The 24,334-nt window shown below is 35.5% G+C and overlaps 2 protein-coding genes and 1 pseudogene across 6 annotated transcripts; 1 reads left to right on the top strand and 2 right to left on the bottom strand.

The window, feature by feature from the left end:
* The first annotated feature begins 261 nt into the window (after positions 1-261).
* On the top strand, positions 262-14,558 carry LOC111284948 (dnaJ homolog subfamily C GRV2-like). 2 transcript variants are annotated; one of them, XM_022874093.2, is made up of 22 exons: positions 262-1,180; positions 1,851-2,084; positions 2,585-2,672; positions 2,817-3,025; positions 3,595-3,696; positions 3,772-3,834; positions 3,982-6,216; positions 6,325-6,687; positions 7,242-7,382; positions 7,562-7,954; positions 8,612-9,106; positions 9,250-9,473; positions 9,577-9,921; positions 10,612-10,906; positions 10,984-11,442; positions 11,514-11,859; positions 11,939-12,282; positions 12,361-12,819; positions 13,077-13,201; positions 13,456-13,579; positions 13,814-13,882; positions 14,062-14,558. In XM_022874093.2, the coding sequence occupies exons 1-22, from the start codon at positions 764-766 to the stop codon at positions 14,248-14,250; spliced, it is 7,719 nt and encodes a 2,572-aa protein (XP_022729828.2). In that variant the 5' UTR covers positions 262-763; the 3' UTR covers positions 14,251-14,558. The 2 variants fall into 2 exon arrangements, with proteins under 2 accessions (XP_022729828.2, XP_022729829.2); XM_022874094.2 differs by having other exon boundaries at positions 328-1,180; positions 3,585-3,696.
* Positions 14,559-15,127: 569 nt separating this feature from the next.
* Positions 15,128-16,566, bottom strand: LOC111286546 (non-specific lipid transfer protein GPI-anchored 14-like; annotated as a pseudogene). Its single transcript, XR_016343012.1, has 3 exons — positions 16,246-16,566; positions 15,722-15,873; positions 15,128-15,564 (listed from the first exon to the last, which is right to left on the bottom strand). The product of XR_016343012.1 is annotated as a non-specific lipid transfer protein GPI-anchored 14-like (transcript).
* Positions 16,567-17,334: 768 nt separating this feature from the next.
* On the bottom strand, positions 17,335-20,524 carry LOC111286468 (E3 ubiquitin-protein ligase At4g11680-like). 3 transcript variants are annotated; one of them, XM_022876453.2, is made up of 5 exons: positions 20,374-20,524; positions 19,209-19,652; positions 18,163-18,285; positions 17,814-18,072; positions 17,335-17,689 (listed from the first exon to the last, which is right to left on the bottom strand). In XM_022876453.2, the coding sequence occupies exons 2-5, from the start codon at positions 19,556-19,558 to the stop codon at positions 17,537-17,539; spliced, it is 885 nt and encodes a 294-aa protein (XP_022732188.1). In that variant the 5' UTR covers positions 19,559-19,652; positions 20,374-20,524; the 3' UTR covers positions 17,335-17,536. The 3 variants fall into 3 exon arrangements, with proteins under 3 accessions (XP_022732188.1, XP_022732189.1, XP_022732187.1); XM_022876454.2 differs by having other exon boundaries at positions 19,209-19,698; positions 20,374-20,468; XM_022876452.2 differs by lacking the exon at positions 20,374-20,524 and having other exon boundaries at positions 19,209-20,345.
* Positions 20,525-24,334: the final 3,810 nt, after the last annotated feature.

Genomic DNA, 24,334 nt, shown 5'->3' with positions numbered 1-24,334 from the left:
AAATATATATTTTATATTTTTATATTAATATAAAATTATTATACCTAATTTTTATATAAAATAAAATATAAGTATAAATTATTAATATTTTACACCAAAAAATTAAAGATATCGGTATGACCAATTGAAAGTTTGTTGCTGCCCCTTCTATCTTCAGAGTCGGCAGAAGCCAAAAGGGAAATGCTGACACGGTTTTTACTTTATTGGTACTGTTATTACGAAATAATAACAATAATAATAATAATAAAGCAGTGAGTCACCGACGAGTATCGTTATCACCAACAGCGATAGAATTGTTTTAACAGCACCCCCTCTTTTCTCCAAGCTGTCGAATCTCTCTCTTCTCTCTGTTTCAATCCATTCTCTTTTTTCTTTTCCTCTCTTTTGATTTTCCTTTCTATTAATCCTTAATTGATTTGTCATTAACATTTTTAATCAAGAACAATTTTCAAGGTCAAATCGGACACGCTGAGAGTCCGATCTCGTTTTTCCCATGCGAATTTAGGGTTATTCTTTTAGGTTTTTGCAAATTGATCGGAAAAGAGAAAAAAGAAACTGGCCAAAGTGGCAGATTTCGTAGATAGGTTAGAAGCTGGGGGCTAATCAGTCACAGTCCCACCGTACCCCCCCGGCGCCACGTGTGGGGCTCTGGTACTTCCTCCGTCCTAACAATGCTCCTCCTCTCCACACTCTCCACTACCTCGACTCCGTAACAACCCGTCCCTTACCTCCGGTCCGATCCGATCCCCGACCCACTTCCTCCATGGACCAACACCATCCGTCAACCACCACACCTCCTCCCCTGGAAGAGCCCGAGTACCTTGCCCGTTATATCGTCATCAAGCACTCATGGCGCGGCCGTTACAAACGAATCCTTTGTATTTCTAATGTCGCTATCATCACGCTCGATCCCACGACTTTGTCAGTAACGAATTCCTACGATGTCTCGACCGATTTTGAAGCCGCCACGCCGATTGTCGGCAGGGATGAGAATTCTACTGAGTTTAATATGAACGTGAGGACCGATGGAAAAGGGAAATTTAAGGCGATAAGATTTTCGTCACGATATCGGGCGAGTATTTTAACAGAATTGCATAGGATTAGGTGGAATCGGTTGGGACCAGTGGCGGAGTTCCCGGTGTTGCATCTACGGAGACGCCATGCCGAGTGGGCCCCCTTTGTAAGTTTTTGCTGGATTTAGTTTTGCTCTTGCATTTGTTGATTGACTTTGTAAATTGCTAAATTTTGAATACTAATGAAATTAGTTACTAATCTGACTGAAGTGGGCCCTTGTTCAAATGTAATTGCAGTTCTATTAACTTTTATTTCGGCAGAATGATGCAAAGATAAAAAGAAGCTGATTAAACTTTAAATAATTAGAATTTGTTAGGATTTTATTTAAATTAATTCATTGTGCCGCATAAGTTTTTATTATAATTTGTGGTATTTAGTGCACTTTTTGGGTTATATTTAGTTTCTAGTGGTTGTATAAGGGTTTAAGGTTTAGCCTAGAAGTGCTTATGCTATTTTAGTTTCTTGTTCGTTTAGGGTATTAGGAATTTTTGAGACTTGAGTTATTGACATTTTGAGTGTTGAGATTTTGATAATTGGAGATATTAAGATTCAAGATTTGAATTCTGAGACTTGAGATTAGAGATTTTGGTAATTGAGATCAGATTGTTTTCGAGAATTTGTTTGAAATTAACTGGTTCTAGATCGATTGTATTTCTAAATAGTAGACTGCTTAGGTAGTTATATAACTGTCTATTGTCTCTATTTACTACTGGTTACTTTGAATTTATTTATTGAATTTTCCTGTTCAAGCTTTTAACAACCGATTACCTGTTCAGAAATTGAAGGTCACATATGTTGGGGTTGAACTTATTGACTTAAAATCTGGAGATCCTCGCTGGTGCTTAGATTTTAGAGACATGTCCTCCCCAGCCATTGTTCTACTTGCAGATGCTTATGGGAAGAAAAACGTTGATCATGGTGGTTTTGTTCTTTGCCCTTTATATGGAAGGAAATCTAAAGCATTTCAAGCTGCTTCAGGGACCACAAATTCTGCTATCATTTCGAATCTGGTATTGATATTGTCTTTAATTTACATTCATCAATTTTTTCACCTCGGTGAAACTGGAAAGACAGAAGGGATTTGAATCTTGAATTAGTACTAATGTAGGTGATAGAACTCATGAAAACATGACTTTCTATATTATTTTCAAAGTCATGAATTTGCTAGATCTCTTTTAAATATTGGATTTCAAATGGCTTAATAATTTAGGAAATTTGAAATTCATCTACTTATACCCTTGCAAATACATAGGTGTATTGAGTTTTAACTAGTTTTTAAATAATGCTTATCTCTGTCCCTCACTATTTATGTAAGAAACCAAATCCAAATCTATTTTCTAAAATTCATGTCTTCAACCATAGCACTTTGTGTTTCCATTTATCTTGAAATTCTTCCAATCCAATGAAGTTGCTTCATCTTGGATAGTATGCCCTTCTATTCCTCTAGGTCATATTATTCTTGTACTTTATATTTTACATCAATAATTAATTATTAAATATATTTTTGCAGACTAAAACTGCGAAATCAATGGTTGGAGTGTCACTTTCTGTAGACAATTCACAATCTCTCACTGCAACAGAGTATATAAAGCAAAGAGGTAACTTACTAAAAAGAACTTCCTTCTGTTTTCAGTCATTAACTTCCTCTTCATCCTCTTTTTTACCTCTTCTCTTTATTGGATGTAAATCTTTTGGTGTTTCTTTCATTAATATGCAAAAAAAAAAAAAAATGTAAAATGCAGCCAAAGAGGCAGTTGGAGCAGAAGAAACCCCTTGTGGAGGTTGGTCTGTGACAAGATTGCGTTCTGCTGCTCATGGAACTTTAAATGTTCCTGGATTGACTTTCAGTGTTGGCCCGAAAGGAGGACTTGGAGAGCATGGGGATGCTGTCTGTCGTCAACTCATCCTCACAAAAGCCTCCCTTGTTGAAAGGCGGCCAGATAACTATGAAGTAAGCTAACGACCTTCATCTGATGATAAAAACATAGAATTGGTATATTTCACTGGTTGAGTAGATGCTGTATACCGGTTGCATGACTTGCCTTAGGAGTCCATTGGGTTACACTTAATTGACTTAAACCATTGTTTTAATTGGTGTTATAATAAGGAATTTCCCTTGAAGTGGGGCTGGCTGAATGCTAGATATGACCATCTTTGCTAAATTGTTAAAGCCAAAGGCAGACTATGGTGACTGCCCCTTAATCATTTTAACTATCATTGAAGTTCATTGGGAAAAATGTTGCTGGTTAGTTTCTGCTTTTTTAAATTCAAAATTGTGAAATGCACTGGTCTATTTATGGTTCGAAAAGGCATTAGAGGATACATCTTTGAATGAGGTAGAGTGCAGTGACAGTTTACTAACATTTCATAACCAATAAAAGAAGTGTTAGTTCAACGCATAGAGGCAAGTTTTAGATGTTGCACAATCCAGATGGCTAATGTTACATGCTTAATCTTTTTAAAGGAATTTTCTGAAGTAGAATTTATCAAATGCTGAGAATCTTCCTTAGATGCGTGCAGGCTGTTATTGTTCGTCCTTTATCAGCAGTGATCTCACTTGTTCGATTTGCAGAGGAGCCCCAGATGTTTGCAATTGAATTCAATGATGGATGCCCTATCCATGTGAGAATAAATTCTTTATTTTGAAATTTTAATATGTGTGCAGTATGCGACTAACGTGTATTGCATGGCTTACAGGTCTATGCTAGCACCTCACGAGATAGCTTACTCGCTGCAATTTGTGATGTGTTGCAAATAGAAGTAGGTATATGTGTTCTTTCTAGTATACAAACAGGGTTTCATTTTTTTACATCATCATACTTGCTATTTTGTCTATACCTATAAGTTCTATTAGTGCTGGATAAATTAAATAGTTAATGTGGTTTGGTTGATCGTCTGCTTGTCCAGGGTCAGTCCCCAGTACCTGTTTTGCCAAGGCTGACAATGCCTGGTCATCGCATTGATCCTCCTTGTGGGAGAGTTACTTTGCAATTTGGGCAGCAACGCCCTCTTGCTGATGTAGAAAGTGGATCTATGCATTTGAAGCACTTAGCTGCTTCTGCCAAAGATGCTGTTGCTGAAGGTGGTTCTATTCCTGGTTCAAGAGCTAAGCTATGGCGTAGAATAAGGGAGTTTAATGCATGCATTCCATATAGTGGAGTGCCCCCTAATATTGAAGTACCTGAGGTGACTCTGATGGCCTTGATAACAATGCTTCCAGCAACACCGAATCTTCCTCCAGAGTCCCCTCCCTTGCCGCCTCCTTCACCTAAAGCAGCTGCAACAGTGATGGGCTTTATCGCATGTTTACGAAGATTGTTAGCTTCTAAAAGTGCTGCTTCTCATGTTATGTCTTTTCCTGCTGCTGTTGGAAGAATAATGGGCTTACTTAGAAATGGATCTGAGGGTGTAGCTGCTGAAGCGGCAGGGCTTGTTGCAGCTCTCATTGGAGGTGGTCCTGGGGATACAAATCTGCTAACAGATTCTAAAGGAGAGCAACATGCCACAATTATGCATACTAAGTCTGTATTGTTCTCTCAGCATGGTTATGTCATTATCCTTGTCAACAGATTGAAACCCATGTCTGTATCGCCTTTATTGTCCATGGCTGTTGTTGAAGTTCTGGAGGCTATGATATGTGATCCACATGGCGAAACTACCCAATACACAGTTTTTGTTGAGCTGTTGCGCCAAGTAGCTGGTTTGAAGCGTCGTTTATTTGCTTTGTTTGGCCATCCTGCAGAGAGTGTTAGAGAAACAGTTGCTGTGATAATGCGTACTATTGCAGAAGAAGATGCAATTGCTGCTGAGTCAATGCGGGATGCTGCTTTACGTGATGGTGCTTTATTGAGGCATTTATTACATGCATTTTTCCTTCCTGCTGGTGAGCGGTGCGAGGTTAGTCGGCAGCTTGTTGCTTTGTGGGCAGATTCGTACCAACCAGCTCTAGACCTATTGTCTAGAGTTTTGCCTCCAGGACTCGTTGCTTATTTGCACACACGTTCTGATGGAGTGCTTGAAGATTCTATTCAAGGAGGATCATTGACCAGTAAAAGACAGAGGCGTTTACTTCAGCAGAGGAGAGGTCGTACAGGGCAGGGGATTGCATCACAAGAGCAACCCTTCCCTTCTGTTAATAGTTTTGAGGCAGGTGATGCAGCAAGGCATATGAATACTGGTTTTCATAGAGTGGCAGATAACTATCACAAATCTACTGTAGACCCTAATTCCAGTCAAGTTTCAAACCAATCTTCTGCTACTCACACTGTGGAAAGTCTGGCCAGTGATGTATATTCTACAGGAATTTCACAAAATGGCCATTCTGCTATGGCAGCTTCCACTGATGCCCCATCAGCAAATGTGCATGGAGCATCAGAAACAAAGGCTTCAAATTCAGTTGATTCTGATGGCAATGTAGTTGGGTCACATAACACTGGTCTTCCAGCACCTGCTCAGGTTGTTGTAGAGAACACACCTGTTGGTTCTGGTCGCCTACTTTGTAATTGGTCCGAGTTCTGGCGTGCTTTTAGCCTTGACCATAACCGTGCGGATTTGATCTGGAATGAACGTACTAGGCAAGAGTTGAGGGAAGCTTTGCAAGCTGAGGTTCATAAGTTGGATGTTGAAAAAGAGCGCACCGAAGATATTGTTCCTGGAGGTGCTACAGTAGAGAATATGAGCAGCCAAGATAGTGTTCCAAGGATCTCTTGGAACTATACTGAGTTCTCTGTTAGTTATCCTAGTTTGTCCAAGGAGGTTTGTGTTGGTCAATATTATCTCCGCTTGTTGCTTGAGAGTGGTAGCAGTGGCAGGGCACAGGATTTTCCGCTTCGTGATCCTGTTGCTTTCTTCAGAGCACTCTATCACCGGTTTTTATGTGATGCTGACATAGGTCTTACAGTAGATGGTGCTGTTCCGGATGAACTGGGTTCATCTGATGATTGGTGTGATATGGGAAGATTAGATGGCTTTGGAGGAGGTGGAGGCTCTTCAGTTAGGGAGCTTTGTGCAAGGGCAATGGCAATTGTGTATGAACAACATTGCAATACAATAGGCCCTTTCGAAGGGACTGCACATATTACAGTTCTCTTGGACAGGACAGGTGATAGAGCTTTGAGACACCGTCTACTTCTTCTTTTGAAGGTACCTTTACCAACATATTTTAGGTGCATTACATATTTCAAACTGTAAGAGTTTGTGTGTAAGATTTGCGATGGAGTAGGCTTGATCTCTGTATTTACATATGTGCAGGTTTTGATGAAGATTTTAGCAAATGTGGAATCTTGTGTATTGGTGGGAGGGTGCGTACTAGCCGTTGATTTACTGACAGTGGTTCATGAAGCTTCAGAGAGGACCGCTATCCCTTTACAATCAAATTTGATAGCTGCTACTGCTTTTATGGAGCCACTTAAGGAATGGATGTATACTGACAAAGATGGTGCACAGGTTGGACCTTTAGAGAAGGATGTTATCAGAAGGTTGTGGTCAAAGAAAGCTATTGATTGGACAACAAGGTGCTGGGCTTCAGGGATGCTGGACTGGAAGAGATTACGAGATATTCGTGAGCTTCGTTGGGCACTATCTGTTCGGGTTCCTGTCCTTACACCAACTCAGGTATTGTCAGTCTCATGTTGATCTGCAATATATTGCTTGCACAAGTGCTTTTGCTTCAGGAAAGTGTGTTGCAGTGTTTACTTAAACAGTGATAACTTTGGTCTATTAAATAGTTAAACTTTTTCTTATTAGTCAATTTTTGAATTTCATGTGATTGTGATCATCTATTGAGCTTTTTAGTCCCTTTTTTTTTTGGATATACTGTGTGCAATTTGGTATTTGGAATCATGTTTGGATTTCTTCCTCTCTATTATATGGAACTTAGCATCTGAAATTTTGTACTAGACTCAGTTAAGGCACTGTTAAATGGGCATTACTGATCTTTTGCTTGCATTTTAGTTTCTTAAATGATGTTTCTTTGAGCCCAATTTAATGTTTGGGAACATTGAAGAGGCATGATCAAACATATTTGTGATACGGATAATGTAATTAAACACACAGTGGCTGATGACAGGTGTTGCTTTGGCTATTACTTATAATAACAGACATCTCTTTATCCTTTCTTACCCTTTACCTTTTTCTTGATATCTTCTAATTGACAATCCTGTCTGCAGGTAGGAGAGGCTGCATTGTCTGTGTTACATAGCATGGTTTCTGCACATTCAGACTTAGATGATGCCGGTGAGATAGTTACCCCAACTCCTAGGGTGAAATGGATTTTGTCAAGTCCACGTTGCCTTCCACATATTGCACAGGTGCCTTTTTAATTGATAATTTTGTTATGCCATGCAGATATTGCAAATAGGCAGTTGCATAATGACATTTTAAGTTTTTCTGGAAAGATTTATAAGATATGCTTCTGTTGATAAATAGTATAATCTATCTCTGAAGTGTTTTACTCATGCAGTTGCATCTATTTCTTTTTCCTTAAAAGGCTATGCTTTCTGGGGAGCCAAGTATTGTAGAGGCTGCTGCTGCATTGCTGAAGGCTATTGTTACCAGAAATCCAAAGGCCATGATGCGTCTCTACAGCACAGGTGCATTTTATTTTGCCCTGGCATACCCTGGATCCAACCTTTTTTCAATTGCACAACTCTTCTCGGTAACTCATGTACATCAAGCTTTTCATGGTGGCGAAGAAGCTGCAGTTTCCTCTTCATTACCCCTTGCTAAACGTAGCGTATTGGGTGGGCTTCTCCCTGAATCTTTGCTGTATGTGTTAGAGCGTAGTGGCCCTATTGCATTTGCTGCAGCAATGGTTTCTGACTCTGATACTCCAGAGATCATATGGACTCATAAAATGAGAGCAGAAAATCTGATTCGTCAGGTGAATCATATTTTTAATTTGCTATAGTTTATTATGTTAAGATGTTACGCTGCACTTTCACATGCAGAAATGATATTGGCTGGGGCAGAACTAGGATTTTTTAGGGGGCATTTGAAATTTAAGTATAGTCTTATAAATAGTGATGTAATATAAAGTAGCTTGATGCCGTATTTGATGAATTCTCTCATCAATGGTTTATTATATTAAAGAAATTACATTCCCAAGTTTATAGTTTATTGACAAATTTTCAATTGGGTTTATGAAGTAGCTAAACTAATTCGTATAATATAAACTTAGAAAATGATGCATGTAAATAACCAGATGAGATGACATGATGATGATTTTTTTTTCTCTTTTTCCTAAATTCTTTCTTTAGCTTGTTTTATGTGTGTGTGAGAGATAGGCAGATATCCCATTTTTCTCCTTTGCTATTTTTACAAGGAGTTGCTGCCCCTTCTCTCCTTTGCAACTTATTGTTTTCTGAATGCACAACCCTAATAGTGTTCTGAAAAAACAAATAGATGATTGGAAACTACTTAGCGAATATAGCTAGAAGATAATGTTTTTTTACGCCAATTATAAAGCATAAAAATAATTCTACTTACTGATACTACTTGGTAAACCTGCATTTGATACATTTTTTTTCCCTTTCCAAAGGTTTTGCAGCATCTTGGTGATTTCCCCCAGAAACTGTCACAGCACTGCCATTCTTTATATGAGTATGCTCCTATGCCACCAGTCACTTATTCAGAGCTCAGAGATGAAATGTGGTGTCACCGTTATTATCTTCAAAATCTTTGTGATGAGATCCGTTTTCCAAATTGGCCAATTGTTGAGCATGTAGAGTTTCTACAGTCCTTGTTAGTAATGTGGCGAGAAGAGTTGACACGGAAACCAATGGATCTTTCTGAGGAAGAAGCTTGCAAAATCTTAGAGATTACCTTGGATGATGTATCCAGTAAGGATGCTGATCAGAAGTATTCTCATGAGGTGACTGGAGAGATATCTAGCATATCCAAGCAAATTGAGAACATTGATGAAGAAAAGCTTAAGCGACAATATAGGAAACTTGCTATGAAATACCATCCTGACAAAAATCCTGAAGGGAGGGAGAAATTTCTTGCTGTACAAAAGGCTTATGAACGACTTCAGGTAGATGTTTGCTCCTGGGCTTAGCGCATACTAACTTGCTTGAGATAAAATTAATGAAAGTATAGGTTTTGAATAAATTATCCTCAATTAATCATACTCTTTTAATTTCCAAAATAATTTACCTTATATTTCTCTTTAAATAGGCTACAATGCAAGGTTTGCAAGGTCCTCAGCCTTGGAGGCTGTTGCTTTTATTGAAAGGACAATGCATCTTGTACAGACGATATGGAGATGTATTGGAACCATTTAAATATGCTGGATATCCCATGTTGCTTAATGCTGTGACTGTTGACAAGGAAGACAACAATTTTCTTTCCTCAGAGAGAGCACCTCTTCTTGTTGCAGCGTCAGAGCTTGTTTGGCTTACGTAAGTCCCCCTCTTACCAATATATACTTTTCTAACGTTAGCTTTACTCATTAAATTTGTCTTGGAGATTTCACCTATTTGTACTTTTTTTCTTTAATGTTAGGTGTGCATCTTCCTCATTGAATGGTGAAGAACTTGTTAGAGATGGTGGGATACTTCTTCTCGCAACACTTCTCTCTCGTTGCATGTGTGTAGTTCAACCAACTACTCCTGCAAATGAACCAGCCGCTATCATCGTTACCAATGTGATGCAAACATTTTCTGTTCTGAGTCAGTTTGAGACTGCCAGGGTTGAGATGCTTGAGCTTTCTGGACTTGTTGAGGACATAGTGCACTGCACTGAACTTGAGCTTGTGCCTGCAGCTGTTGATGCTGCCCTCCAGACTATTGCTCATATTTCTGTGTCCTCTGATTTGCAAGATGCCTTGATAAAGGCTGGAGTGCTATGGTAAATTGGCACATCTTTCAATATTGATCCATGTTTGTACCATGAGTTGAATGCATGTTTGCATCACTGTTAGTCAACTTATATGTGGCCATATTTTAGTCTAGGCAATATTTGATCTCTTCTTAGTTTCTTACACAGTTACCGTATTCACAGTATTTTATCTGATCTGCTGTCAAACCACATTAGGCTTTCCATTATACATGGCCACCTTTTGGGACTTTTGTCTTCCTTTTGCTTGAAGTCCAGTACTCTCAAAACTTAGGGAACATCCTCTTCAATATAAAATATTATAGGCCATATGTTTTTCATGGATGAGCATTTCATATATGGGTTGTTTATTTAAGTCTTCTTGGTGTCATTAATTTCTCTATGCTTTTCTTTTGCTTTCGTTTTTCTGCTTCATGTAAAAACTGATCCTCATATTTTTGCATTTTCTACTGGATATGCATGAAAACAACATTGTGGAAACACAAGAGACTTAGTTTCAGATAATTGCTTGTACCATTATCAGTTTTGCTTTCTTGCTGCTGAAGCTTCTATTCTTTATGTTTCTGCTTGTTTTTTACCTAATTTTATATTTGATATCTTGATAATTTGTTTGGAAGTCATATGTATTAAGTAGTTTTATTTACCATTGTTGCTTTAATTACTTGGTTAACTAGTTTTATTTTGTTAATATGGTTTCTTTAGGTACCTTTTGCCATTGTTGCTTCAGTACGACTCAACTGCAGAGGAATCTGATACTTCAGAGTCACATGGTGTTGGTGCTAGTGTTCAAATTGCAAAAAATATGCATGCTGTGCGAGCATCCCAAGCTCTATCTAGGCTTAGTGGTTTGTGCAGTGATGAGAGCACAATACCTTATAATGCTTCCGTTGTCAATGCGCTCAGAGCTTTGCTAACTCCTAAACTTGCCAGTATGTTGAGAGATCAAGTGCCAAAAGACCTACTGTCCAAGTTGAACACAACCTTGGAGTCACCAGAGGTAAACGATGTGCTTTTTATGTTGTCTCATTTTAGTTACCTTGCTATTGTTTCGAGTCTTATTTATTCTTCTCATAGATCATCTGGAACTCTTCAACTCGAGCGGAACTGCTGAAATTTGTGGATCAACAACGTGCTAGCCAGGGTCCAGACGGTTCATATGACCTGAAAGATTCTCATATCTTTGCCTATGAAGCACTGTCAAAGGAACTTTTTGTTGGCAATGTTTATTTGAGGGTTTATAATGATCAACCGGATTTTGAGATCAGTGAACCAGAAGCATTCTGTGTGGCTTTAATTGATTTTATAGCTTCTCTAGTACACAATCATTGCTCTGTGGATTCTGATGTTCAGGAAAGACTTAATATCACCAACTCATCCCTTAAGTCTGATGAGCATCAGGGTGACACAACCGGTATATCAGTAGATGAACAGCAAGTTCCTGATGATTCTCTGGCTGTATCTGATAAAAAAATGAAAGATAAGGAAGAAAATGTGATGATTAAGAACCTTCAATTTGGACTTACCTCACTTCAGGTAATTTATTTGCTTGTGTGTACTAGGTCATAAAGCATTTAATATGTCTGACACTTTTTCCCTTTTTCCAGAACTTGCTGACAACATATCCAAATTTGGCATCGATATTTTCCACTAAAGAGAAGCTATTACCACTTTTTGAATGCTTTTCTGTGCCTGTTGCTTCAGAAAGCAGCATTCCTCAACTTTGCCTGAATGTTCTATCTCTCTTGACTACATATGCTCCCTGCTTGGAGGCCATGGTTGCAGATGGATCTAGCCTTCTTCTTTTGTTGCAAATGCTCCACGCTGCCCCAGCTTGCCGAGAAGGGGCAATTCATGTTCTCTATGCTTTGGCAAGCACACCTGAACTTGCTTGGGCAGCTGCCAAGCATGGAGGTGTTGTGTACATTCTTGAACTTCTCTTGCCTTTACAAGGTAATAATGTCTTTCTGGTTTTTCAATTCTTTTCTGTTTAGAAGATGATTTTATTGATGTTAGAAATCGCTATGTGCAGAAGAAATTCCCTTGCAGCAAAGAGCAGCAGCAGCCTCTTTATTGGGTAAGCTTGTTGCGCAGCCAATGCATGGACCTAGAGTTGCTATAACATTAGCAAGGTTTCTTCCAGATGGCCTAGTATCAGTCATAAGAGATGGGCCTGGTGAAGCTGTTGTGTCTGCCCTTGAACAGAATACAGAAACACCAGAACTTGTATGGACACCAGCCATGGCAGCTTCTTTGTCTGCCCAAATTGCTACTATGGTATCAGATCTGTACCGTGAACAAATGAAGGGCCGTGTCATTGACTGGGATGTACCTGAGCAAGCTCCTTCACAGCAGGAAATGAAAGATGAGCCACAGGTATTACTTGATATATTCTTTATCTAAATTTTCTATTTGCTATTTGCTGGGGAACTAATAAGTTCATAGTCAATGCAGGTTGGTGGGATCTATGTCAGGCTATTCCTTAAAGATCCCAAATTTCCTCTTAGAAATCCCAAGAGATTCCTGGAAGGGCTTCTGGATCAGTACTTGTCTTCTATTGCTGCCACACATTATGAGTCACAATCTGTTGACCCTGAGCTTCCTTTGCTTCTGTCTGCTGCTTTGGTTTCATTATTGCGAGTGCACCCTGCACTTGCAGACCATGTTGGTTATCTTGGGTATGTGCCCAAACTTGTTGCTGCTGTGGCTTATGAGGGAAGGCGAGAAACAATGTCATCGGGGGAGATGAAAGATAGAAACAATATGGCAGACAGAACATATGAATCTGATGAGCAACCAGTGCAAACTCCACAAGAACGTGTGCGCCTTAGTTGTTTGCGGGTTCTGCATCAACTTGCTGCCAGTACAATATGTGCTGAAGCCATGGCAGCAACTAGTGTTGGAACACCTCAGGTATGTGTTCTAAAAGCTGACTTATGTGTTATGTTCTTTCTGTTTTTGTTGCCACTCAATTCCTTTCAGTTTCATGCATTCTTCATTTTTGTCGGTTACCATCGTACCATGGTGTTTCCTTGTTCTTTAATCTTCTTTGAAAATTTTTTATGGGTAAGGAGGTTTGTTGTTTAGCTTCCATTTATACTTTTGGTCCATTTAATGCTCTGCCCTTGTATTTTGTGTCCTCTTATTTACCCAAGAAAATGTTATTGTAGGTTGTTCCACTTCTAATGAAAGCTATAGGATGGCAAGGTGGAAGCATTTTAGCTCTAGAAACACTGAAACGTGTTGTGGGTGCTGGAAACCGAGCTAGGGATGCACTTGTTGCCCAAGGACTTAAGTAAGTAATGTGAATAAAAGCTAAAAGTATATACAGAAAGATGCATAATCTTCTCTTAGTAGAAGAAATATTTTCTAAGAATTCCGACATTTTACTAAAGAAACTTTCTTGAGAAGTTCTATATTTGGTTCATATATTAATGTTAAGTTCCCGATGCTAATAGATTTGCTCAGGTGTAAGAGATTCATATTGTGTTTTCATTCAAACTCTGTTCTGTAGTTTCTGATGTAGCAACAAAATCTTAAAAAATGCAGGGTTGGTCTGGTTGAAGTACTTCTGGGACTTCTTGATTGGAGAGCTGGTGGAAGGGGCGGACTCTGCTCTCAGATGAAATGGAATGAGTCAGAAGCATCTATTGGCAGGGTTCTTGCAATTGAGGTTAGATTGCAGTCATTCTAAGCTAACTTTCACCTATCACTGACTCTAGTATACTGTCATTGCTATTGTTATTTATCCAGTTATATGTTTCTTTTGTTATTTTTTATTTAAAGTGAATAATTCTTGGTAAAATTTCCATGAGTTATTAAATTATAACTGCATAATAATTTCTTTTTTCTTTTGAAGCCAAATCCTTGAGTTATCTGAAACTATGTCTTCAATTTGTTGATCCAGGTTTTGCATGCATTTGCAACAGAAGGGGCTCATTGTATTAAAGTGCGTGACATATTGAATTCATCTGATGTAAGTCCTCAAACATGCTTTCTACAGATACAAGTTTTATGAACCTATAAAAATGACATTTTATTGACGGTTTCAATGTGTATTGTTTCTTCAACCTGAATTTTCATTTATTCCTTTTTTGCGATAATGCATTCATACTATGCATCTCCTCTCTAAGCCGTTATTGTGCGATTTTTAAGGTTTGGAGTGCTTATAAAGATCAGAAACACGATCTTTTCCTTCCTTCAAATGCCCAATCCGCTGCTGCTGGAGTTGCTGGTCTAATCGAGAATTCCTCATCTAGACTCACTTACGCCCTCACAGCTCCGCCACAAACTGCACAGGCAAGAATACCTGCTTCAAATGGTAGTCATTATCAGCTTTCATAGTTCAAGGATTAAAGAAGTATTCACGCCATGAGCGAGTACTGAGTTAAGATTTTATACATGACACATTTGTACAGCTCAGTGTACAGTTTTCTTAATCTTTTCCATCCCCCTCCTTTTACCCATTCTCTCTGCAAGATTTGACGGCCAAGGTGGTGGTGGCAATTTTCCTAGTTAATATATATATATATATTTAAGAGGGTGAAGTATTATTCATTTTCCCGTGTAAAGAAAAATCCAGTTGATTGTAAATTGAAAATGGATCTGTTCTGCAGTAATATAAATAGTTGAGGTGACTTTCTCTGTGTTCATTACAGCAATTTTTAGTAGCAGGGTTATTAATGCTGGTTCCCAGTTTGTGGTATGTAGGTTTAGCTCTTTCAATGTCACTAATTGTTTTGCTTCACCAACTAACCCAAAGCAAATTTCTTTATTTTTTGGGGACGATGGGAAATGATACCGTTATGCGAATTATGAATAAATAAAAGAAAACCCATGTAATGAAGTACCACTTCAGCTTCCTTGGCATTTTTTGCCTTCCAACAGACTAACTGATCTATGTTTGCCCAAGTTCTTGTGTTGGGTTACAAAATAGAAGTACGGCTTTTTCTTTATTCCCTTGTGTCTGCGGAAATTTTTCTCTTCTCAGGATTGATTGTAATTTGCAAGCGACCAGGGAACAATTGAATCAATTTCATTACATGCCAGGATGTCGAAGGCAAAAGGTAAGCTCAAAATGGCCCAATGAAAGTATTGAATTCCACCTGTTTTTTATTAGATGGCTGATTTACTAAGCATATAAGCTTTGCCTAAAACACAAGTGCTAATAAAAAAATAGAACGTGAAACAATTTTTTTTAGAAAGTTACGAAAAGGTGAAAGTATTACATATTCTGATATTATTATTATTATTATTATTATTATTATTATTATTATTATTATTATGAAATTAGAAAGAAAACATAGTAGCCAGAACCAAAACACTCTTTTTAACTTCTCTACATAACCCCTCTAACTTGTTGTAGCACAAATAAGACATTGCTGTAGTAATAGCCATGTATCCCTCGTATGAAAATCCATGCAATTGAAGCCATCAGCACAAGGCAATTTCCTCCCAGAAATACCTTCATTTTGGCTCCATTGTTGCTGCTAGGGGTTGCCTTTGATACCGACTTTGAACTGGTCCCACCTGATGAAGAAGAAGAAGTGGATGGGGATCCAGATAATGTTGGTGGGGAACTTCTTGTTGAAGTGCCACCCCGATCAGTTTCTTTGAAGATCTTTGCATCTGGCGAATCTGGTGGCAGATTCAGAATAGCTACAAGCATCATCAAAAACAACAATCAAATGTGGTTATATATGAAGTAATCATAAAGATTCAAATTAAAATAAAACCAACAAACGATAGAATTTCAAAATTCAGTTAAACAAGGTTCTCATTTTTTTTTTCCCTTGTTCTTTATTAAAGGACATACTAGGGCAATCGGACACTTTGGCATCAATTTTGCAAGCAGATGGCATTTGAAGTATTGACGGGAAGGCCCAAAGAAGGGTCAGTGCTCTCTTTGATCAGAGCGCACAAGCACTTCGGCTTGCTGGCCGTCACTTTCTGAGTATCTTGGCAACACTGTGGTTAGGGATGGCATCGGGTCGGGTTCGAGGCGGGTTTTGTTCGCTCCGAACCCGATTCGACCCGATTTTTTTAATACTCGAATTCGATCCGACACTATGTAAATTGTATCAGACTCGAAATTAATAAAAATATTATTTTTTAAATATAAATATTTAAAAAATCATTATATAAATATATATAATTAATTAATTAAAAAATAATTTTTGAATAATGTCGGGTCAGGTAGGATCAAATTTTAGACATACCCGAACCCGATCCGACCCCGATTATTACCTAATTTTACCTGACCCAACACCGACCCGAAACCCAAAATTAAAAAAAAATCCGACTTTATAGTGTCGGGTCGGGCCGAAACCCGTCGGGGACGGGCTTGATTGCCGTCCCTAACTGTGGTGTTGGCTTCTTTGCAGTTCCACTCGCAAAGGGAATGCAAGATGCAAGATTGGCAAGCTGGTCGGCACACTCCTTCTCATCATCCTCCACTGTTGCCATTGATGCCATGGCCAATGAAGCCACTATTATGCATACCACCACCATCTTTAATTTGTTTAACCCCATCTTTGCCTAAAAACACTAATTTCTGCTCTTAATTTGTGGGAGTTTTCTGTTTTTAGGCAAATTGGATAGTAATTCCCTCTCCCTCTCTTTTTTTTTTTTTTTTGGTATGGTTTCTTCTTTTGTTTTTGAGCTTGCATTTCATAGGTATATATGGAGTTAGGGGATTTTGGTAATACTAGTCTTCCTGCTGCAATCATTTTAATAGTACTTATAATATAGAAAATAATTATGAGAAATTATTACATTCATTGATAACAAAATTTTTAAATTTGATATCAGAATTAGTAGAATGAGACATACTATTAGAGTCTAATAAAAAAAATAAAACATATGACAACTACCTAACCTCATTTATAAAGTAAAAAATTTCATTACCAGCATAAGCTGACTCTGCATATATTTTTCTTATCTTTTATCAGCAGGCAAAAAATAAGCTGAAATTGGTTGTTATAGAAGGGTAACACTTCATTTATGGAATGCCTTGAGAAATGGTATCCCATGTTCCAATGAAAGATGTAATTCAATTCAAGATTTATTGAGCTTTGCCATTCCCAATATCATCCTCATTCCATTTAAAGGTGGTCTTTATCTGCAACAGTGCAGCACAATCAACCCTGGGACTTTTATCTTTTGTTTCCAACACTTACTACAACCAAAAACTCAGAAGATGAAAAAACAATATTAAGTACGTTTGTCTTTAACCATATGTTGATGGAAAAAACCTGCGTATGTGATATTACTTCTACCAAAATTTACTTCTGAAAATTATCAAAAGGTACTTTAATTACCATAAAAACAAACCAAAAAAACAAAAATGGAGCTTATGATGAGAGCATCATTGGATTAACCTTCAGAAAAGAAAGGAGCAGCCAGGTGGAATTTTAAAATTCAAGTCCATTAAAAATGAACAAATCGACAGGATTGTATTTAAGTATGATGTATATTATCGTAGTCCGAATGTACAATCTTTGCTGTTTCTCATTTTGTTGGTCTTCTAGAATTGCTAATATGAGCAAGTTGCAGAATGGAACGAGGAGAGGAAAGTATGTGGAAGGGTGGTGTGATTATCAGACAAATGCCAATAGCAAAAAGCAATCCCTCATTTCTTCGACAAAATTGTGCATTTGCAAAGCGGACAGACTGCTTTAATCTTTAGCCATTTATCTACACAGCTGGAATGGAAGAAATGAGAGCAAGGGAGCTCCTTCAGCACATCATTATCCGCATAACTTGCCAAACAAATGCAACAAACCTGCATAACGTCCATATAACATAAGCTGAAGATTGTTTCGACCGAAAGCAAAATAATATAACAATACTACTAATACTTCCTGCATAAACATTAAATAAAGCACTAGTCTTATGAGTGAAATTACTGCATCATCCCCTGAAATAGCACATTCCTTTTCATCTCCTGCTGCTTCAACCCCTCCTTTAACTTCTGAATTGATTGTCCTTATGCTGCCACTACCATCTTTCTGTAACTTGAAAGTGTATGTTGGCAGAGAATTGATGCATTCTGAAGTGGCTCCTCTAATTAGACCTAGGTCTCCACAGCAGCATGCTAAAACAGCACACAGGATGAAGGGCATAGTAAACTCAAGATAGCTAAAGACAAGAAACATTACACATAACCTACAATGAAGCCAAAGAAACTGGTTTATTTCCAGACACAGAAAAGCCCAAAAATAATAGCATAATACTTATACAGGCTAGTGTTGATACCTGCGCAAATTTGGAGCCCCTGGAGAAGGGTACCCCCCGAATAGCCAAACATTGCCAATTACAAACCAGATAAAAAAGTACACTTTTACCATCCATTTAAAGCGCTCCAAAAATCTGCTAAGCCTGCCAAGATATCATGCAAAATGCTTCAGCTGTCGAACATAAGATTGATGAAAGGTCTGTATAAAACACTCGGAAAAGCAAAAAGTCAATGTTAGGACCAAACAGAAAAGAACTAGTAAATGGACTGATATACACATACTGTCTGAAGGTTAAATTTACTCCTGAACTACAGGTTCAAATCTTTCTTAAACATAACCACATCAATAAATGGATTTTTGAATGTTTATTGGTTTTTCAGTAACACTAACAGCAACTGTGGAAATTATCCAAATAAGATATCACACTGCAGAAAAGAGCACTCCTCTCATTGAAAATATAAAATGTAAAACATAAACGATGAAAACATTTCATATGAATGTAGGATGAATCGATGAATTATTTCTTCCATTGCTAGACAAGCCAAATGCAAAATTTTCTGATACCAGACATTCTAACACACATGAATATCAGTACATCACTTTCTATAGGAAAACATGACTAGTTGCAAGAACAAGAACCAAAATTCAAGTTGAAGTAAAAAAGTTCAGAAACTAAGACATGTAAAGGAGATCATGCAACATGAAGCCAACTGTTGCTAGTCAAAGAAGCTTCCAGTATGAAGTTACATGAGTCTTTGGTAGCAAGGACAAAGTTAAACAATTTTGTCAGGCTTGATAACTTCTGTTAGAGGCCATGGCAAAAATTTCAAACCTCCCAATTTCCATTCTTCTAAGATAGTTATTATATCAATTCAGCATGGAATATGGGGAGAATGGAATAGCCATTCGCCCCCAACCAAGGCAAAGTAAATGTAATTCAAGCAAATTATTCCAAACCAAGAAGAACAGAACACTGAGAAACCATCTTAAACTATAAATAAGTAATTATGCACATTACAGAGGATTTAGCATCAAAATTTGTCCAACAAGAAGGTAAACACTTACACGGGATATGGAAGAAAACAATGATGGAATAGGATGGGAATACTAGCAGCACACCCCACTGCATAACCCACAATCCAAATGGACAATGGAGCTTGATGCTTCTCATTCCTCGAAACTACTAGAACAGCCATTGATGCAGCAATCTGAGTTATATTAAAAACTAGTCTAATGTAAATCCAAAAGCTAAAAGATGATATAAAACTCCCATGACTAGATCCACCAGAGGGGGTAGGCTGAATCACAGGTCCTTGAGAATTCCTTGATAGAACATTATTCCCATGTTGAACATCATTTGGAATATCAAGAACATGATCATTTTTGTCATGGAGGTTCTCAAGTGGCTGCTCCATTTGGAAAAGTTCTTTTCTTGCTTTTTTAAGTTGAGAAGCAAGAGAAGCAGCATAAGTGAAAGCCTTTGATCAATTGTTCTTCTTTTCTCTCAATCTTTAGCAAACCAACAAAAAACTGTCCTCTGTTAAACCTCCAATTTCTGATGCATATCTACTTTTATAAGTAAAAAAATTACAGCTTCCAAACAAGAATTTTTGTTCATAGCAAAAAAATAATAATTAAAAAAAGACAAATTATACATATTTGTCTTCCTTTCCTCGAATTTCTCAGCAACTAAAACTATAAAACAATCGTTTCATCCTTAGCTAGGAAAAAACCGCCACAAATACCAAAGAATCTTAAACTCTTGTTGAGAAAAACCAAATTAATGTAAAAATATTCTTTTTTTTTTTTGGCGTTCTCTTTCTTCATTTTTCCCAGCAACCAAACATGTTTCCAATTTCTCAGGACTCAAAGAAAATAAAAAAGTTTAACTCAATATTGTGCTAAAGTTCAAAATTTATTCCATATTTTGATTCAAGTATTTCTCTTTTATTACTTCAAAAAAAAAAGTATTTCTCTTTTCTTTTTCCAGTTTTCTCAACATCCAAACAACAAGCAACAGCTTACATGTACCGGTATTTTTAACTTAAAAGCAGCCAGGAATTAACAACTTATCAAAAACCAAAATTTTTTATTTATATTACAGAATAAAGAGTTTTAAAAAAAATCTGCTCCAAGATTGAAAAAACTGTAAATTTATGTTTATACATTATTTTTTATTTTCTTTTTCACTACAAGAGAGAATAAAAATTAACCCAAAAAAAGGACTTACAGTATCTATTTGGTTTTTGCCACTTGACCATCCAGTGTTTGGTGGAAGAGAAAAAAATAGGAGCAAAAAATCTGATCAAGGTAAGACTTTTGAAAGAAGAAATAAAATAATAAAGAAAATAAAACAATAGTACTTATTTTGACGTTTTGAGCTTGTTTTCTTGTCCATTTCCCCCTTAACTTCGAAATCCAAACGGGGTCTTACAACAACGATCCCTCCTTTAATTCTTACCGTATACAAAGGTCGGGATCAGCATACGGTTTAAAATTTTTTTAATTTTATATATTTTTAATCATTAAATTTCATATATTTATATATAATATATTGAGTGAATGGTTTGATTGCCACCAATTTTTTGTGTAATTGTTCATGTTGCAAATAATCCAATTTATGTACCACTAAGTTTTTTTGGGAATTAAATTTTACATTGTAAGCACTTAGTTTTTTTTATTATCATAATCAATGTTATTACAATGACAAGTATAATTTTTTTCTAAATGGGTTTTGGACAGCATCAATATTTTTCTTGTAAAAAAAAATTTATAACTTTATTATTTTATAAAAAATTATTTTTTATCAAAAAAAGAAATAAAGAAATAGCCATAAATATGCCCTATGATTTTTGGGAAACATATGGTAGAATTTTGAAAGCTTTGTTCTTGTGCTACACAACTACATAAGTATAGTCTTGAAGGTTCATTTTTTGTGTTTTTAATTGAGGAATGTAGGAACTTTCCTTCGGGCCTATTTCGTAACAACTAACATATGATAAAATTATAATAATAAACTATTAACTCAATTGATAAGATTATTCTTTTTAACGGAAATAATTTTTATTCAAATTTAATCGATAATTTTTTATTAAGATTATTTTAAAAATATAATTTACGGTCATTATTTTTTAAATTGTTAAATATGATATTTTTTATTTTGATTTAGATATTGAATAATTTATTTATTTATAAATTTTAAAAAAATTATAAACTTAGTTCACAAGACATGGATGTGGTTTTGAGGAATCCAGTAAGTTAAATATTTCTCTTCTTCCAGCACATTCAAACCATTTTCCAATTTTCCTAGCCATCATATCTTGTTACTTAAATCAATTTAATCTTTAATTTAGATCTAAAATAAGTAATTTCCATTTTTATTTATATATCTTACACATGTAACTAGGGATGGTATCGGATCGGGTTTTGCTCGCCTTGAACCCGATCTGATTTTATGCTTTAGCATACCCGAATTCGATCTTATCCAATTTTTTTAATATTCGAACCCGATTCGATACTATGTAAATTGTACCCGACTCGTCCGATTCGAAATTAATAAAATATTATTTTTTAAATATAAATATTTAAAAATATCATTATATAAATATAATTAATTAATTAATTAAAAAATAATTTTTTATATAATATCGGGTCGGGTTTTAGGCATATCCGAACCCGATTCGACCCCGATTATTTTTTAATTATATCCGATCCGACTTTATGCTTTAGCATACCCGAATCCGATTTTATCCGATTTTTTTAATATCTGAACCCGACTCGATACTATGTAAACCGTACTCGACTCGTCCGATTCGAAATTAATAAAATATTATTTTTAAATATAAATATTTAAAAATATTATTATATAAATATAATTAATTAATTAATTAAAAAATAATTTTTTATATAATGTCGGGTCGAATTTTAGGCATATCCGAACCCGATTCGACCCCGATTATTTTCTAATTATATCCGATCCGATCTAACCCAAAAACTAAAATTAAAAAAAAAAAAAATCTGATCCCATAAGGTCAAGTCGGCTGAAGCCTGTCGGAGACGAGGTTGATTGCCGTCCCTACATGTAACGATGAATACATAAAAAAAAAGGAACCAAAAAAAAAGTGGACAGAGCGAACACTCCGGTGTAGAATCAGAACAATTTGCATAGCATGGTTTCGCCTCAGCTCAGTTTGAAAATGCATGAATTCGGGCCTTTGTTGTTTAGTCCGGCTTTTAAAAAACACTTTGGCCCAGAAAAATATAGCCCAAAAGGTTAGTAAAAGGTTTAAGAGTAATGTATGGCTAATGGTTGTCATTGGGCCAGTGTAAATGGCCTCTCCACAAGAATAATAGCCCATATGGTTGGGCTAATATCGCCTAGTAGAACTCCAATGATCATTTTTAACATGAAACATAAATTTATTTTATAACCTAAAGAGAAAATTTTCAACTAAAACGTATTTCTGACCCCATGGCCCATTTTCATAGATATTAAAAGCTTTCGCTTGATTGTTGTTTTTTTGTTTTTTATTTTTATTTTTTAGGTAAAAGGATGAAAATTTTTTAAAATAAAGATATAGTAATCATTTAAAATTTTTTGTATTTTATTATAATCATTTGATTTTTAAATTTTTTATTTCAAATCAGTTGGACCTTTAAACATCTAGTTTTATCTAATTGAATCTTTAAATATATATATATATATATATTTCATTCAATTAAAGTGTTGATTGAACAGAAACAACTAAATATTTTATCTAACAATAACTTAATGATAGATATTTCAGGATTTAATTGGTTAAAAAAATAAAATATTGGATGATTATTGAATTTTAATTTAAAGATCTTTTAATCCTTTTATCTTTTTTATTTATCTCTTATTTTTAATTATTTTTTAATTTTAAGTTTTCACTTTTTACTCAAAAAAAGGTAAAAACACCAAATCAAACAGAGCCTATAATAATAATAATATTTTAGATAGAACCTATATATCATTGTTGGATGCATTAACGTTGCCGGTCGAATTAGCAAATGACAAAGGTTTGTCAACAACAATATAAGGCTGTATTGAATTAAGGTAGGCAGCCTGTCACTTATGTTTGATCATTGGTATAGGTACATAATCCCCTTTCATCACGTTTAATGGGTCCAATTGAAATTATTTGCATGCATAAAAAAATGAAACCATCATTCAGACATTATTTGCATATATATAATATATTGTTATCATGTCATGTGATCATGATTAGAATTGTTTAAAGGTTGGTCCATTCATTCAAATCTAAAGATCTGTTCAAGTTTTAAAAGAGTTTAGATCAAAAATTAAATTTTTTTAAATATGTTTAGGCATAATTTTTAGGTTTGTTTAAATTTTTAACCAAACTTTGAACAAAAAAATTAAAGTTAAAGCTCAACCCGAATAAAATATATAATTAAAATATTATAATTATATAAGTATATATATATATATGAATTTTTATTTTTTAAAAAAATTTTTTTTTAATTTTTTTATTATATAAATTAAGTTTAATGCGTAGATTTAAAATTTATTTTTTAATTTAAATCGGATTTGAAAATTTTTAAGGTACGAAATATCAAGTAAGATTAGGTTTAGGTAAGTATATAAATTATTAATATAAAGTATAGACCCAATCCAAACTTGATCCAACCTAGTTTATGAACACCTCTAATCATAACAATGTTTGAAAGCAAATGGCAAATGCATTCTTGTAATGTATAATAGAATTAAACGATGTTTCATTGTGATATTATTTTTTTATTTTTTAAAATTATGCTTTAAATATAAAAAAAATAAAATTTTTATATCAAACTTGAATAGATGATAACATTTAGACAAATATAAGTGTATTTCTTTAAAACTAAATAATAAAATATTTAAGAAATGTAGATACAATTTAAAGGCAAACATAGAGATATCAATGAGTAAGGGATGAAAATGGTAGAGCATTCCCTATCTCCATCCCCATATTTTTATATTATACCTATCCATATTTTTATACCTAATGTGTATTTTAATTTATCTTCATTGTCATCTCAATGGGTATTTAATGGGTCTTGAAAATCCCTAAACTTATATCTTTTTTAAAAAAATAAAAATAAAATTTTATTTTTATCTTGTATATTTAAGTAATTTTTTATAAAAATATATTCACATATTTTTTCAATAAAAA

The sequence above is a fragment of the Durio zibethinus genome, chromosome 6 (assembly GCF_047325235.1).
Source record: "Durio zibethinus cultivar Kanyao isolate XHJ-2024 chromosome 6, ASM4732523v1, whole genome shotgun sequence".
Taxonomy (NCBI): domain Eukaryota; kingdom Viridiplantae; phylum Streptophyta; class Magnoliopsida; order Malvales; family Malvaceae; genus Durio; species Durio zibethinus.
The sequence above is the reverse complement of the archived record's forward strand: the minus strand, read 5'-3'. Positions and strand labels throughout refer to the sequence as shown.

Coding starts and splice junctions, on each gene's coding strand:
- LOC111286468 (XM_022876453.2), bottom strand. CDS start 19,558: ATGGAGCAGCCACTTGAGAACCTCCATGACAAAAATGATCATGTTCTT. Junction 18,286..19,208: donor TGTTTTCTTCCATATCCCGT/GTAAGTGTTTAC, acceptor ATATCTTGGCAG/GCTTAGCAGATTTTTGGAGC. Junction 18,073..18,162: donor GGGGCTCCAAATTTGCGCAG/GTATCAACACTA, acceptor GCTTCATTGTAG/GTTATGTGTAATGTTTCTTG.
- LOC111284948 (XM_022874093.2), top strand. CDS start 764: ATGGACCAACACCATCCGTCAACCACCACACCTCCTCCCCTGGAAGAG. Junction 2,673..2,816: donor AGAGTATATAAAGCAAAGAG/GTAACTTACTAA, acceptor TGTAAAATGCAG/CCAAAGAGGCAGTTGGAGCA. Junction 3,697..3,771: donor ATGATGGATGCCCTATCCAT/GTGAGAATAAAT, acceptor CATGGCTTACAG/GTCTATGCTAGCACCTCACG.